Here is a 16,536-nt window from a genome sequence, read left to right as displayed (position 1 = left end):
TTTCTTTCTTTCTTTCTTTCTTTCTTTCTTTCTTTCTTTCTTTCTTTTTCTTTCTTTCTCTCTCTCTTACTCTCTCTCTCCTTTTCTCTTTCTTTCTCTCTCCCTTCCTTCCTTTTTTTCTTTCTCTCTCTTTCTTTTTTCTTTCTCTCTTTTTCTCTTTCTCTCTTCTTTCTTTTTTCTTTTTCTCTTCCTTTTTTCTTTCTTTCTCTCCTTTCTTTCTCCTTTCTTTCTCTTCTTTCTTTCTTTCTTTCTTTCTTTCTTTCTTTTTCTTTCCTTCTTTCCTTTTTTTCTTGATTGATTTTTACAGTCTTTTGCCTGCACGTATGTCTGCAGGTCAGAAGAGGGCACCACGTCTCATTACAGATGGCTGTGAGCCACCATGTGGTTGCTGGGATTTGAACTCAGGACCTTTGGAAGAACAGCCAGTGCTCTCAACTTCTGAGCCATCTCTCCAGCCCAAGAATATAGTTTTTTGGTAGTATTCTTTTTATGCCCTTTATTGCTATATATATTTTACATCTCTATAAGCAATGTTGTGTATATATACACACACACACACACACACACACACACACACACGTGTATACATACACATAAAATTATATAGTGTGATTTTTTTTTTTTTTAGACAGTTTAAGAGATTGCCAAGAGAAATTTTGACTATTTAAAATTGTAGCTCACTGGCTTTTCATTAAATCCCGTTTTTGAAAAGGGAGAGTGACTGAATAGACCTTGATGTTTCATGTCGGCACATTTGCCATAAACGTAGCCAGGGATGCATTGCACTTTGTGACTTGATGATTTGACTTGTTCTTTCTACCACAGCCTCTAATTGCCTGTGTGTATGTGTAAAATTAAACCATTTTAAACATCTGTGGTTTTGTCCAGGCAACCCGGTGTAACTGTCACCAGAAATCTAAAGAGGGCAAGTGTACATATGCTGATAAATACACCCAGACACCCTGGAGAAGACTTCCTGTAAGTCACCTGTTCTTGACTCTTGTCCTTTGCTATTTTAGGTGTGCTGCTTTGATTTTCAATCTAACCACTAATAATTTTGAATCTGCCATAGCTGTTTTGTTTTGTTTTCCTCCTTTAGGTGAGTTGCTCTTCTGTTGTTGCCTAGGTACTCTGTGCTTTTCAAAGCTTGTCTTGTGTGTTCCATAGAAGCAGATGTGCTTTTTCTAGCTTTTCCATCCTGTGCACCGTGGCCCATTTTATTTGAGTGTCTACTCTTTTCCCATTGCATGTTTTTGTGGGAGTAATGATACTGTGGTCCCACTTGTACAATATATTCCACTTTGAAGGTATATGATGTAGCATATTTCCTTTTGTGTTGAAACTTTTCCAAATAGGTTTTATTGTTATAATTAAAAATTAGTGGAGGAATTAGAAAATATTAACACATGGAAACATTGTTAGGGTATGATTTATTCGAAATAGTAGGAAATAGCCACCTAGATATTGTTTGTTGTTTTTTGGAAGTATTATACATTAAAATATACTTAGTGCTGAAAGTACCCTATTATTCACTGCCAGTACCTGGAACTCACTTCAGGATGTCAGTCATTTTTATCCTATTGTATGGCTTAGGCAATAGGCTTCTGTTAGAGTGTGGTATATCTTGAGATGCTATTTGTGTTCTCTATTGCAGTAGAATCCCAGCAATACAAATTAATAGGAAAATATAAAGGCTAATAAAGTCAATCTAATTTAGAAAACATAACTATAAGCCTTTAAATTTTACAAAATTGTTACTTTGCTTCTTTTCATATAATGTGTAATAGCTTTCTCTGTGTGGGATGATACGATATGATAATAGAAATAAACCTATTTTAAGATCATCCTGGTTCTTGAAGGAGAAGTGAGGAATTAGAGAAGGAAATACATAGATAAATGCAGACTGCTCATTTGGTTCCTAAACAGCCAAAGGAACTTCTTTGCATCTTTATGGACGTCATTAAACTTCATAACCTCCCTGGCTCCGAGCCAGCCTTACTGTTCTGGAAATAGGATATTAATTTTATTCCTAACTCTAGGGAAAAGTAACTGGTCCAGAACAACCGCAGTATATTCAATTTTTACAGTGATCTTGGGAGGAATAAAGGCCAGGTTTTAACCAAGCACTATAAAAACCTCAGGACTTTAGCTTTCTTTATTGTATTTTTATAGGCATCACCTGACTACATTCTTTTTTTTGTTGTTGTTGATAGGAATAAAAAATAAAGGGCCATTAAATAGCCTATTACATTTCTGTAGTAAAGAGATGGCTGGGACAGTTCTGTAATTTAAGACTCCTGACTTCTGGTCCATAGTTCATTATCCCCCAAAGCACACTGAAGAGCCTTCCAGGATGAGAGGAATGGAATGTCCTTAACTAATTACAGAACAGCTAGTAAAGGCAGAGGTGGGGGTAGGGTTTAGCAATACTAAGTACATAGTTCGGCGGAAACGCAGATGTGTTTCAGAAAGAAAACAGTGAAAGTAAGTGTGAAAGCTCATGTAAGTACAGAGTCAGAAAGTCTAATTTAGGACTTCCCAGAGTTTCACTGAGCTTCACTCAGTGAATAGATATGCTTATTTATTTACTTCAAGTTAAGAATGAGTTTACTCTGTGGTCTTTTCCCCCTGCTCTTTGGACTTCACTTGAAATACATTATTCTGGAAACAGTTACTGTAGTTATAGAGATAGTCTTTTCACTCAAAAATTATACCTTGCTCCAGGTGTTCAATTCAGAGTCCAGCATATTTAGACAAGGGTTAGGTGATACAAATGTGGGGATGCAGTGTAGTTCTTGTTTATCTTCTTTAGTTTTTTTAGAGAGAAATTTTAGAAATCAAAAGACTATTTAAAAATCTTTTTAGTATAAGTAAATTTTTAAAAAATTCTGCCTAGGCTTTTGAGAAGGCTGCAGGTTATAATCTGGTTTGTCTTTTTCACATTTTCTCGAAATAACTTGAGACATTTCAGTGTTTTTGACATTGCTACAGTCATTTGATTATTAGCATCTACTTGGGCTTTCTGTGAGAATTCCATTTGAACATTGTGTAAACATGAAGAAAGAAATCTGACTGCATTGAAAGATGGAAAAGGTTGATGGCTGAGAGGTTTCCTGACTAGGGTTTGGTGGAAGCCATTTAGGAGATAGAAAGAAATGTGAAATAGTTGGACACCTGAGTTGATGTATACCAGTGAGAGCAGAATGGTAGAAAAGCAAAACATTTTGAAGCCACTTGAATTTTTTCTGAAGATTTGTCAGAGTGGAGTAGGATATCCACTAATGGCTACAAATAAGATATCCAGAGTAGAGAACCCACAAGAAATAAGAAGCAAAGCAGGGCAGCAGAGAAAAAGAAAGATAGCAGATTGATTACTGCATATTACTCTGTGCCAAGCTGCATTTCATTCAGTGTGGAAAAAAACACAGCCACAGTTCTCCGGAGGCTTGCTTTACTGTGACTAACAGTATGCCTAGATGCCAGTAATTTCATTTCCTTGCACACAAGGAAGCTAAAACTGAGCAGCCACTTGTTCAAGTAATTGCATGACTCAGGAATGCTATGGGAGGCTGGTGCTGTGAGCAACCAAAGTTTATTTCACTGTTTTTATTTTTGTTTGAGACATGGTTTCAGTGCTTAGCCCTGGCTGCTGAAACTCGCTGTGTATACCAAGCTGCCCTTGAATTCAGCAGAGTTCCATGTGCCTGTGTTTCCTGAGTTTAGAGAATAAAGGCTTTCCCATCAAGCCCAGCTAAAGGCTCGTTTTAAATATATAAAGTTACAGAGCCATCTGTGGTTGGTGCAGCCCTGTTCATCCAAGTGCTCGGAGGCTGATGGAAGGGTGGCCATGAGTACAAAGCAAGTGCGCTTTGTAGTTGCTTTTCTCAAAGACAGTCTTTAATGACCCATGCACTAGCCTACCCTTTTTTTAAGTTAAATTTTTATTTTTATATTAATTACAGTTTATTCACTTTGCATCTCAGCTGTAGCCCCTCCCTCAATCTCTGCCAATCCCACTCTCCCTCCCTCCCTCATATCTTCCCAAGCCCCTCTCCAAGTCCACTGATAGGGGAGAGCCTCCTCCCCTCCATCTGACCCTAGCTTGTCAGGTCTCATCAGGACTGGTTGCATTGTCCTTCTCTTAATAATAGCATTATTTGATACTGACTTCTAATAAATTTAAAAGAAAAAGAAACAATGAATTGGAGAAGGGGTAAGGGCATATGGGAAAGGCAAGAGGAGGAGGGAAATGATGTGATCATACTTAATTTAAAAACCGAAAAGAAATAATTTGGGTGAAAATCATAGGGCAAGGGCTGAATTCTGTTACTGTGTGGATTTCCAATAATGTTTTTAAAACATTTAATCTTAACATTTAAAGATAGAAAGTCAATTTGCACATTAAAATCCAAATTATCATGACATATTCTTTTCACCAGCCATTTGTTTGAACATCTTAACTTAAATAATTAAAAAATTAATTCTCAATCAGACATCAAAGAAAGGTATAAAGGATCTATGTGTTCTGTCACATAATCAGCTGTCCTGGATTACTATCAAAACAAGTGTGGGAATATGCAGGCTGTCATGTCAGGTAGAAAGGCTGGTACAAGCTAAAACTCTATTCACAGTTGGACCTAATTCTACATTTTTTTTTCCTTGTTTAATAACTGATTGTTGCATATGAGGTAGTCAAGAGAAAATGCTCTAGCGTATATTTCAGATTGTTCTGTTGGAGTTAGTTCTAACGCTGAGAGATTCTTAGTTCCTGTCACTGCATGTAGCAGAGTCATATACAGCTGGTATTTCATATACAATTGTAATAATGTGTGTTGTAAGATAGTAGAGTCATATACAATGGATCAGTTTAACAAGTCGAATACCATTTGTAGTAAGCAGTCATTCCTCTAGGAACTAGGTGCTTGTGCTATAGACTCATATAACCAATGTTTTCCATTATATTTTTATAAAATCAGAATGCTACAGTGGAACATCACAAAAAGCATTGATTTCTAAATGCTAATGTTTATAATTTTATTAGCAAGAAACCTATCTCTCCTTTCCTTTGTTGCCTGAGAGATAGGATGTCAGAGTAACTGAAACAACAGTGTATCTCACAGCCTTCTCTTCTCTCTGTCCCTGTGCTTTTCTTTTGAGACCAATGCTATCCTGATCCTGAGCCTGGGCAGGATTACTAGTTAACATTTCTGCAGGATTATCCTAACTTTAAACTTAGACTTGCCATTTTCATCTTCACTGGAGTTGCCATATTACAACTCAGAGATACTTGTGTGTATATTTTGGTATATTTGGAGATAGGTACTCAGAGGGAATTAAGGAATTAACTTCTTTGCTAAGCGGTCTTATTTATTGATTATTTTTATATTTTCTACTCAAAAGGGTTTGTGTATGTGAAACCGCACACACGCATAAACACACACACAGCAATATTTGAACAAGTGAAGTTTGTGAGGTGGTCACACAATTACTTTTACACTGTATAATATTTATCATTTTCAGGCATTAGATTTTGCACATAGCATGTGCCAGCTGGCTTTTAAAGACTGGCAGGAGCCACCTGTGCTTCTGACACATCATGTTCTACAGGCATAAGTCTGCACACAAGAATTCATTGTTCATGTCTGATGCTGTTTGTACATTTTTATAGTTATATATTGTATCAATATCTGAGTGGAATTATTTTTCAAGGCCAGTAACAAATAACTCATGGCTGTTATAGCCATCAACTGATCTGTATGTAAGTATCTGTCATTCAATTTGGATTTATTCCAGACCTATGGAAGACACTTTTGAAAGTGTTTTGAGTATGTTTTGGAAGAACTGTGATAAATTAGCAAACAGAATACAGCAGCAAAATAAAGAGAATATTTAATTTGTTTGTTGTAGTTTTATCTGTAGGTATTTTTAATTTGGCTGCAGTGGTGAGATGAAGCAAAATGTGTTTCTGGTTCTGTAATGTTTGACATCTGGCATACAGATGTCTTCCAACTTTAGTAAAACACGATTAAGTTAAATTAAGGAGCTTTTAGTTACACATACTAAAAAGAATGCATCACCTATGGCTTGCATGTCACGTTTTGTAAGAGCTTATTGTCACAATATCCTAATCATTTCTAACCCTAGCTTGCTTTATTTTTGTTTTCTAATCTTTTGAAAATCAGTGACTTGAAAATAAAAATTGTGTGCTAATTCTTGATTTCCTGACTCATAAATTAATGTTTTCTGTTTGCTAAGACATGTAATTTATCTCCCCTTCTGTAGTCCTTTTTCTGTAAAATGATAGATAATCTGAGTCTTTGAAGGCTATTTGATGATGGGGTTAATGATACCAGAAGGTTTATTTGTGTGTTAACTACAAAGAGTAGAGGGTATTCTTTGTACAAGTATTTGACAGCTGGATTTTGAGTTCTGATGTGTTAATTTGAGCTGGCTCTATGGTAAAGATGGAGTTTACTTCTCATTAACATTATTGCTGTGTTATTTTAAGACGCGAAAACAAATATGACTGGTTTCCTGGTTCCCTTCTTCATTATGCCTCCCTGCCCCGTCTCTTTCTGCACAGGGTGGGTACTCTGCTCCCTCCTTCTCTCCTTGGCAGGGCTCCTTCCAGGGGATGCCACGGACTGTTCCACCGCACCGCAGACAGAGTGAGTCTGTGTCTCTCACTCCCATCCTGCTCCGGCTTCCCCCTCATGGTATTTCCCTTCTGCATGGCCTGTCCCTCCCCAGTACCTGCTTTTCCCTCCTGAGTAATCTACAGGCACCTGCTACATGAGCACTCCTGTGGTCTGCTCTCCTAACACTTCCTTGACTGCATGCAAAGAAACCTCCACTATGGCTACCTGAGAGCTGCCAGAGGTTAACTTCACCACAGTGCTGTTGAAGTCTTTGCTGGTGACCCTAGACTGGCTGACATGCATCTGTCTTTAAAAAGATCTTATCAAGATTATTAAATATATAAATAAAAATTGTTTTTTACCTAATTATTTTTTAAATATGCACAGAGTTGATGGACAGATGCATACTGTTTAGGGATCAGGCTTACTAGACCATTATACACTTATATAAATATTTCCTTATCAAAGGCTTTGATTGTATTCAATTGCCATCTAAAAAAAATCTTTTAAAAAAATTCAAGGCCTTTTTTTTAAACCACTAATATGCCTTTATACTGTGTTAGCTGCTTCACAGCATAGAAGCAGTGGCTTTGAATATGCATGGTTTACTAACGCTTGTAATGATTCAGTTATCTCTTGACCCTTCAACATGTGTTGACTGCTTTATATTATGCATTTAACTATACCTGGTAAGTTGACTATATTTTATCTTTTTTGAAAAGTTACCCCCTCAAAAAAAGCTATTATTAATGAAAAATACTTAATCAGAATTCTACACCTACTCCGTGGTTTATTTTGATAGTGATTCCTACAGTTCTTTTCTACTGATTTTCCTTGAATGAAGTATTGAGAGTCCAATGGGGAATTTCAATCAACTAAGAATAAAATTTATTTTTTTGAAAAATTATGTCTTCATTTATCAAAATTAGAAAGAAGTAACATGAATTCCAGATAAGACACGGTTTGGTTGGTGCCCCTCCTTTTCTTCTGTGCTTTTTGTTTTGATGAAAAGTAGAGTTTGTAGGGCTATGGACAGGTTATTCTGAAGCCAGTTCTCTTATACAGAGGCAGTGACAAGAGGAATAATATTGTACTATGTTTGTGAACTTTCCCTTTTACTTCTAGAGTAGTTGCATTCATTTCTCTAAACAATCATAGCACATGGGGAACCGTATTTTTTGAATTGCTAATGTGGTAATAGGAAAACCATTAACAAAGGATGTATTTTGAGGATTATAGTCAGTAGCCAGAGCTGCTTGACAGATTCACCTCAACTCAGCCTCCCTGCCTCTGTGCTTACCGAAGCCCCTGCCATCTCTCTGCTAGCTGCAATATGAAATTGAAGTAAGGTTAATTGTCCTGTATTCAAATGGTGCTGGAGGGTTCTTTGTTTCTGGTTTTTTATGTCTCTGGAAATATCCCTCTTGCAAATTTCTTAACTCATGTTGCCTTAGTATTTCCTTATCCTTTCCTCTGGCCATTGGCCTTCTGTTGGGGGGTGCTTCTTCCTTTTCCTCATGGGTTCAGTGCTGTTGGGTTCTGGTTATGTGCTACAGTGTTGCAATCAAGACTGATCTCTGGTTTTCCTGGATCAAATCCCTTTCTGCATCCCCAGTTTAGGAAAAAGGGTTTAGTTGTGTGATTTGGCTCTGCTGGCCACTCAGAGATGTGTGGGTATGTCTTTTTCTAGAGATTCTCGTAGGATCTGTGTTGAGCCATAGCCACAGGACCATTTTACACCCCTTTAGCGTCTCTCACTGTGTTTGAGAGTTTCTTTCAGAAAAGAAATATGAATTAGCTACTGTACTATCTGAGATTCACACCTGCAGATAGCCAATACTGTATGCTATCAAAGCTGTTTTTCTACCTCCTGTGTGTGTGTGTGTGTGTGTGTGTGTGTGTTTGAGAGAGAGAGAGAGAGAGAGAGAGAGAGAGAGAGAGAGAGGAGATGAAGTAAGGCTGTGAAATCAGGAATTTCATGGTTTTTCAGAGAGCGTAAGAATAGATGTTAATTTTTTTCTGTACTAAACGAATGTTCAATTGGATACTGTCCATTTTTGCATTTAACTGAATTTCGGTTCCTAGCACTCAGTTTTTATAGAGGTTGACTAGAAATAATAGAAGAGAATTAAGGAGTTTCTCTTTTATTGTAATGTTTCATTTACAAAGTTCTTTCTGATGCCTACTTGAGCATTGGCTAGAGTGTACTATATTGATCAGCAAATGCAGAGGCGGGAGTTGTGCTTGTGTTTCCGCCAATGGCAGTTGTATTTTCATTTTAAGTTGTAAGAGTGAGTAGCAGATATTAGTGGTAGTCGATACAGTGTGGGAAAACAGCCTGTTCCAAACACACAAATCATGAAATCATCAGTCATTAGGAGTATGTAGCACAAGATGTTTCACAAGCTGCACTGACCAAAAATCTTCTTGCTAAATTTAAGAATAACTCTAGGAAATGGAATAAGTATACAAGGTCCTGACTTTTACATGGCTTTCTCTGGATATGTTGACTTGTTTTTTGTTTTGTTTGTTTGTTTGCTTGTTTAAATGAATGCTAATACTTACTTTGTGCTGTTTTTCTTTTTATTTCAAATAAACATTTTATAGGGTAGCAGAAAATAATTTGTGTAGGTGTATGGAGCCCCTTCCTGCTGTGTCAGTGGAGACCTCAGTTAACTGGCCTTGGTTCTCCTCCTTCCCTCGTGTCCACCTGCAGTGGGTGGAGACTGATGAGTAACCTGCTGCAGAGTAGGGCAATGTAGTAAAAGAATTGCTTCTGTCAGGTAGAAGGTCTTAATGACACGGCCAAATAGCTTCTGAAAATCATTATTTAAGAACAACATCCCTTTCAGAATTTTCTCTTCCTATGCTACTTAGAAGAAGTCAGGAATTCTCTGTATCTCTGTCGTCTGCAGGAAGCAGCTTTGATGGGAAGAAAAGGAAACAAACCATAGGAGTACATCTCCATCTGTCCTAACAGCCCCGTAGTTTCTGAATGTGTTATCTTGATGTCTAAATTTATATTCTAGTAATTATATTTACCAGAATTACATTGAAATCATACAATTTATAGTTTTATATTTTTCTTTTCCTGTATGACCTTCAGGTGCTACTTAACAAATAATTTTGACAAGTGATAATAAATTTATTTTGCATCTCAGCCCAGTATATATTTATTGGATACAAATATGTATTTATAATTAAATACCTGTGTACCTCCATTTAAAATTCAGATAAAATATTCTTTTTTCCCCCTTTGGTTAGTTTTATTCCTAGATATTTTAGTTTTTCCATATATGTTTTGGTATCCTATGTCTTCATTTTCATTTGTTTCAAGAAACTTTGTTTTCTAATTAATTTAATTCTTTAATTTTTTCATTTATTATTATTAATTACAATTTATTCATTTTATATCCTGGCTGTAGCCCCTCCCTTATCTCCTTCCAGTTCTACCCTACCTCCCTTTTAACCCCCTAGTCCACTGGTAGGGGTGGGGGACCCCTACTATCTGACACTAGCCTATCAAGTCTCATCAGAACTGTCTGGATCCTCTTTCTCTGTGGCCTAGTAAGACCACCTCACCATGGGGAGGTGATCAAAGAGCAGGCAACCAAGTTCATGCCAGTGAGTGCCCCTGCTTCCCTTCTAGGGAACCCACATGGGACTGCTCTGTCTGTGGACTACTCCTCATTCAGAAGGGCAAACAAGGTAGACATCAGAAGCAGGAGAAGACGGGGAATAAGACAGGAGCCTACCACAGAGGGCCTCTGAAAGACTCTACCCAGCAGGGTATTAAAACAGATGCTGAGACTCATAGCCAAACTTCGGACAGAGTTCAGGGAATCTTATGAAAGAAGTGAGAAATTGTAAGACCTGGAGAGGACAGGAGCTCCACAAGGAGATGAACAGAGCCAAAAATCTGGGCCCAGGGAGACCTGCAGAGACTGATGAATCAACCAAGGACCAGGCATGGAGAGGACCTAGACCCCCAGATAGAAAATAGAAGATTCTTAAATAGTACTTTCTATAGAACATCATAGATTCATTCTCTTGCTAGTGGACTTAACTTTTTCCTTAAAATGTTGTTAGCAGGACTTTGAAGCTTAGCCAGGGTCTGAGGGTGTGTCCCAGCAGTTAAAGCACTCAAGCATGAGGAAGTGAGTTCCGATTCCCAGAAACCCATGCAAATATTAGTAGGTGTGGTGGCCCACCTGTAACTACAGCCTCAGAAAGGATAGATGAGTTCCCCAGAGCAAACTACTTAGCAGCAGGCTAGCAATATAAAAGAGCTTGAGATTTGATTGCGAGACTGCCTCAGTCGGTAAAAAAATGACCAACAATGATTCCTGGTGTCAGGCTTGAATCTCCATATGTACATGCAAAAATATGCATACACAAATATGTACATACCACATCCACACATGAAAAATAGGAAGAAAGAAAAGGAGCTTGGCTAACTTTATATAAATTTTATGTTATCATAGCAAAACATTTTTTACAGAAATGTCTTTATTATTTTTAGTGCTCTTTCCTGAGGATTAAACCCATTTGCCAGGAAATCCTTTTTGGTGTGGAAGATGAAGAACTTTCAGGAATAACCATTCTTCAGTTCAGCCAGATGTTGATCATTTGGTTTGACCTGCCTCACTTGCTGCTAGTCTGTTTATTTTCAATAGCTTACTCACTCTTTGCTTTCTTCATCATTTTTTGGCTCAAGAATTACCATCTCCTACCACAGAGGGCCTTTGAAAGACTGCTGATTGAGGTATAGAAGCAGAGGCTGAGAATTATAGCCAAACTTTGGGCAGAATTCATGGAATTTTATGAAAGGAGGGGGACATAGAAAGAACTGGAGGGAACAGGAGCTCCAAAAGGATACCAACAGAGCCAAAAAACAAACAAAAAAACAAAACAAAACTGACCCCTAGGGGCTCTGAAGAGACTGATACTCCAACCAAGGACCGTGTATGGAGAAGACCTAAAACCTCGGCTCAGATGTACCTCAAAGACTCAGTCTCCAAATGGGTTTCCTAATAAGGGGCAGGGCTTTCTCTACCATGAACTCTGATCACCTACTCCTGGGGGGTGCAGTCCACAGAGGAAGACAATGCAGCCAGTCATGATGAGACCTGATAGGATAGGGTCAGATAGAAGGGGAGGAGGACCTCCCCTATCAGTGAACTAGGGGAGGGGCATAAGGAGAGGAGAGGGAGGGTGGGATTGGGAAGAGATAAGGGAGGGGGCCACAGCCAAGATACAAATTGAGTAAGTTGTAATAAATGATAATAATATATATATTAAAAAATAATATTAGATGACCCTTTAAGCTTAAAAAAAAAAAGAATTACTGTCTCAGGGATCATAGCCTTAATCTATTAATTAAATATTTCATTTTGGGTTTTATTTCCAAAAATATTTAGAAAAATGTATGTGTAGAGCTTGCATCTTGCAATTTATTTTAGATGATCTTTTATGTAAAATTTAAAATTTCCTCTGACATACAATATAATAGAATACAGTATAGCTATATACAATACAATATAGCCAAAGAAGCTAAAAGAACTAAACTATTTCCTTTTGTCTTTTATAAAATAAGAATCTTTTGTAGTTCTACATATTCTTGAATCATAAACATTTTTCGCACAATGTAACCTGAAACCACTTTTTTTGTGGATGACAGTGTATTATCATTTGGGTGAATCATCATTCAATTATGATTGAATCTTTTTCTTCCAGCCTATGTAAATTACTGCAGTGGATTTCATCTCTGTGTGTAATCCAGCACATCTGTAGGCAGAGCTTTGGAGGCACAACATTTACTAAATTCCGTGTGTGCTCAGTTGGGGAAGGTACTGTGTGTTGCCCAGCTGCCAGACATGCTGATAGGCTTGATTTACACAGCCCAGCCTGACTGACTTCACCGAGATGTGACTTCAGTCAACTTTGTGTGCATGGTTGTTTAACTGCTGTGAGTTAGGAGCAGTTAGCCTGGGGAGTGACTTTTCATAAATACAAAATATTTTGATTGAAATAGAAACTAGGATAATTTGGTAGAAACTGAAAAAGTCAATTATACATTAAGCCAGTTTCTTTCTGTAATACACATATTTTGCAGTCAGTCTTAGATGGTTATTGGTTTAGTTATTTGTTGGTTAATTAGAAATGTGAACCCAACTCATGGTCTACTAGGACTTCCCATAAATTTAGACATGTGTTAGTTTCTGTCAGTACCTTTAGTTGTGACAGGTGCAACATTGAATGTTTTCTGTCTGAAGCTGCTGTGATGCCTCCTCTGCAGTTGGTGGGCGTGTTTCTTGTGCCAGCCCTTGTAGCTGAGGCATTGTACTTGCAAATTTCACCATATTGGTTACACTAGTGGAAATGCATTATTGCTAAACAATTTACAGCCTTTCTCCTACAGTACTTTGCATCTGCTAGGTAGATTTGATAGTCTTTAAGAGATAGTTTCATAGAGTCAGTCAGTCTCAATGACTGTGCCTCTGCAGTAAATATGGTCCCTCTTATTAATCGCTTTGATAATTTTAAGAGCAGTTAATTGGCTGTAAGCTCAAAGGATTTGTGAATTTTGTATTTCTATAGTTTTTAAGCAATATATTTATTAATCATATGTCCTTTTAAGTTTTCTGAGATCTGGAGGTGTGATTCTGAAATCTAGAGGACAAAAGAGTATTTCTGGTTTCCAAAAACCACTGGGATCCATGATTGGCCTCCTTTGAAGCTGGTAAAATATGTTTCTTCGCAGTGATGTGTGGGACTCCGTGTAGCACATCTGACATCATTTCTAAGTGAAATTTCAGTCAGCTGTACTTGAAGAGGTCTTAGTGCAATTGCAGCAATAAAAACAAGCCTGCAAATACTAAATTTATCTAGTTTTATAATGTGCTACAAATTTTTTAAATTACTAAAAATATTTTCTACTTTTTTGGTTCATAGGGGGCTTTATGAGGCCTAACTTCCTTAGGTTTTTGGAATATTAGTATTAGATTATGTCAAAATTCTTTTCAGTATTGTGTTTGGTAAAATTCAAGTAATTCCTCTGTGTAAGAAGTGTTATACATACTTTTCTATGGACATGAATATTTGTATTAACTTGTGAACCACTTTAGCAAAAAGATATAAATCTTAACAAATATGATTTACCATATGCAAATATACTATGTACAATAACAAGTAATGCTTAGAAAAACTCAGGCAGAGCAGATATCCTCGGCTGCTGCCCAGTCATGGCAATCCGCAGTGTTCTGTCTAGTCTCTGATGCCATTGTCCTGTCTTTCTCTTGTCTCTGCTCTCCCATTGTGCCACTGGCAAGGAGTTGAGAAGTTAGTCCACTACTTCTCTGACAAAGCGTGGTACAGTACAATTTCAGATTTTTCCTACCACCTTCTCCATGGTCACTTTTTGCTTTCTGTTTTCTCCCAGTTTGCATGGTGCATGTCAGAGCATGCATGCATGATATTACAGGCATGTAACACGTGGCTCCATTTTCATCTTCCCATTAAGTGTTAAAGTGCGTTTAATAGTAGCAATAAACGCGTATGTAGCCCAGAAAATGGTTTTAGGTGCTTCATGTGTGTTATACAGTAGCAATTATATACTTGAATATTTCCTGTTTTCTACTTTACAGACTGTGGAACCTTTTTACTCAGGGCTTGACACTTTAGCTGCCATCTTTTTCCTAATAACTAGAGGGGAATGATGCTTATGAAACCCAACAAGATATTTTTAGAGACCTTTGGGGTATGATGGCACAGTAATGATGAAGAGATTTCCTCAGGGTTTCTGCCATTGAGTTACTGTAGGACCACCTCTGTCCAGACAGCTGCTGCACCAACTGGCTTGAGCTTGGTGTCTGATTGTTCTCTTTTGTAGGTGAGAATCAACTAAGAAGCAAATGGGAAACTTTTCAGGAAAGTTATTACCTATGTGACGGTATTGAATGTGTAGATTGCTTACTCACGCTAAAACTTCAGATAATCTTCTGATTATACTATATATTCTGAAAGCCCATGAATTTTTAACTGCCAAATAACATAACAGTAGTAAGTTTTAGTACTGCATTTTTAAATCTCTGATGGATTAAAATTGACCTTTGCCACTTGCCAAAGTATGAAATTTGACCATTACTTCATTAAATGTGAGTTTCCTCATTTAGAAAAAGAATAGGCTAATACCGTTCGCCCAGACTCTCAGGAAAAGAAGCCATCATGCATGCAAACTTGGAATTGGGGTTTCTGTGCTCTGGCAGAAGGAGACCCCTGCTTTCCAGTCTGGAGAATCACATTTCTCCAGAGTTTGTAAATGCTAAGCATTGTGTTAAGGACCTCATAGTCATGCTATTATTTGCAGAAATTTAATTATGAAATTCCATTTCAGAGCACTATAATCATTTGTACAGCATCTCACCAATTGTAAGGAGTAGATCCAAAAGCAAGCTAACTACAGTCTTCATATAGACACTAAGTAATTCAATGCAGTGTTTGACTAGCCATCTGATAACCCTTTCCAAACTTTAAACTTTGTATGTTCTAACTCCAGTTCTGCTGTCCAGGAAGGCAGTTTCATTGTCACACATGATAGTTTGGAATCATAGCCACACATAGTGACACTCCTGGTCACTAACCTTATTGAACTGTATTTGAACCTAGAAATTCCATGTTCTGTAGCAACTGACCTATTTTCATGTGATAAAGATCTTGGCTGTTCTGCCAGGCCCAGTTACAAAAGAGCCTTACCTTGAACTTACCATACTAATACTCTCTAATTATCACAGGTGACATATGTGTCAGGAAGCCCTTGCTAAGTGGTCTGCATGTTCAATCATACTGTTACAACTGAATAGGGAAACAGGGCTAAATGCCCATTGGGATAGTTTTCCGAAATGCCTATTCAAGTCAAAACAAAACAAAAACCCAAACCAAAAAGCACTCGATGGCTAGGTCATTATAAGAGATACTTCTGTTCAAGCTAATATGTTATTAACATCAAACATTTAAAGAAAAACAGGTTTATTTTCTATTATCCAGATTTATTTGTCCATTCATTTTTAGAGTTTGATTTTTATTTAATCACTAATGATTGATTATTGACTTAACTGGTTATCTTTGCTAGTTTATGGCCAGTTGAGCTATTCTTGAATACACAGCTAATAATTCACTTGCTCGTTTTCATAGCAAGCATATATATAATCACCACTATATGACAAATACTAGGAATACTGACTAGTATTAAAAAGGAGATTGTGATAGCACTTGCATGAATTGCCTCATGGTCTCTGGTTCTGCTTGCAAGAAGTCCAGATAACACCTGAGGTTATCACTAAAGAGGACCATCAAGGCTTTGCACAGTTCCCCAGTAGTGCCTGTTGACATTGTCCTTGACATATAGAACCACTGAACCTGAGAATTTGTAGATTCTGTAGAATTTGTAGAATGGTAACATTTATTTATTTAAAACTCTGATGTGAGACTTGCAGTTACTGAGTCTAGTTAAAGGCACTAAACATCAGTCTTTATTTCAGAGCTTTCGTAACAAACCCTCCACAAGTCCCAGGGACAGAATACTAAGCCTCACTCATCTTGTGACTATAGGCGGATGCCTGAATCTTCCAGTGGTGCTTGGGTTTCTGTTGTCTTCTTGTGTGAGGAGTCTTGTGAGCTGCTAAGGCAATGAAATGCATGGACTAGTTGGTATTTCTCCTGAGACCTTGCCCAGATAGCAGGAAATGCTATGAATTTCTCTCTCCTCAAATCTGTTGGTCAAGTCTCCCTGCTCAACAGTAGGCTGATTCTTACATTTAAAATTTTACTTGAGCTGTTGTGATAGTGTCCTCAGGCTGCTGATAGCTCACTCAACTACCTGACTGTTTTGCTTAGAGTT

General features: G+C 37.5%; 1 protein-coding gene across 7 annotated transcripts in view; it reads left to right on the top strand.

Annotated features, from left to right (window-relative positions):
• The window catches only part of Ccser2 (coiled-coil serine rich protein 2), a 125,127-nt gene that overhangs the window by 100,666 nt on the left and 7,925 nt on the right, over positions 1-16,536 (top strand). For 3 of the 7 annotated variants that reach the window (XM_055597814.1, XM_055597815.1, XM_055597819.1), the window contains one exon: positions 889-978. In XM_055597814.1, the coding sequence (XP_055453789.1) occupies positions 889-978 (90 nt within the window). Of the gene's footprint in view, positions 1-888; positions 979-6,583; positions 6,717-13,969; positions 14,010-16,536 lie in introns of all 7 variants that reach the window. The other 4 variants (XM_055597817.1, XM_055597818.1, XM_055597816.1 and 1 more) reach the window with 4 other exon arrangements.

The sequence above is a fragment of the Psammomys obesus genome, unplaced genomic scaffold (genome assembly GCF_907164565.1).
Source record: "Psammomys obesus unplaced genomic scaffold, mPsaObe1.curated_primary_1811, whole genome shotgun sequence".
Taxonomy (NCBI): domain Eukaryota; kingdom Metazoa; phylum Chordata; class Mammalia; order Rodentia; family Muridae; genus Psammomys; species Psammomys obesus.
This window is presented reverse-complemented; position numbering and strand designations above follow the sequence as displayed.